This window comes from Etheostoma cragini, unplaced genomic scaffold (genome assembly GCF_013103735.1).
Source record: "Etheostoma cragini isolate CJK2018 unplaced genomic scaffold, CSU_Ecrag_1.0 ScbMSFa_270, whole genome shotgun sequence".
NCBI classification, from domain to species: domain Eukaryota; kingdom Metazoa; phylum Chordata; class Actinopteri; order Perciformes; family Percidae; genus Etheostoma; species Etheostoma cragini.
This window is the reverse complement of record NW_023266890.1, coordinates 4,862-5,263: the sequence shown is the minus strand read 5'-3', so window position 1 is coordinate 5,263 and position 402 is coordinate 4,862. Positions and strand designations below refer to the sequence as shown.

Sequence of the window (402 nt, the reverse complement as noted above, 5' to 3'; positions counted from 1 at the left end):
CCCAGTCTTCTGCTGGATCACTGCTACAGTTCTGGAGGACGTGTTGAAGACCAGAGAGGGAGGAGAGCTGCCCAAGACTCTGACTGAGATGTACATCCACTTCCTGGTGGTTCAGTCCAAAGTGAAGAAGGTCAAGTTTGATGGAGGCGCTGAGACAGATCCAAGCTGGAGTCCAGAGAGCAGGAAGATGATTGAGTCTCTGGGTAAACTGGCTTTTGAGCAGCTGCAGAAAGGTAACCTGATCTTCCATGAATCAGACCTGACAGAGTGTGGCATCGATATCGGAGCAGCCTCAGTGGTCTCAGGAGTGTTCACACAGATCTTTAAAGAAGAGAGAGGACTGTACCAGGACAAGGTGTTCTGCTTCATCCATCTGAGTGTTCAGGAGTTTCTGGCTGCTCT

General features: G+C 50.2%; 1 protein-coding gene across 1 annotated transcript in view; it reads left to right on the top strand.

The window, feature by feature from the left end:
• The window catches only part of LOC117940530 (NLR family CARD domain-containing protein 3-like), a 5,786-nt gene that overhangs the window by 4,035 nt on the left and 1,349 nt on the right, over positions 1-402 (top strand). Inside the window, 1 exon segment of the mRNA XM_034865776.1 lies at positions 1-402. This exon segment is cut by the window's left edge and continues 123 nt beyond it; it is cut by the window's right edge and continues 558 nt beyond it. Coding sequence (XP_034721667.1) covers positions 1-402 — 402 coding nt within the window.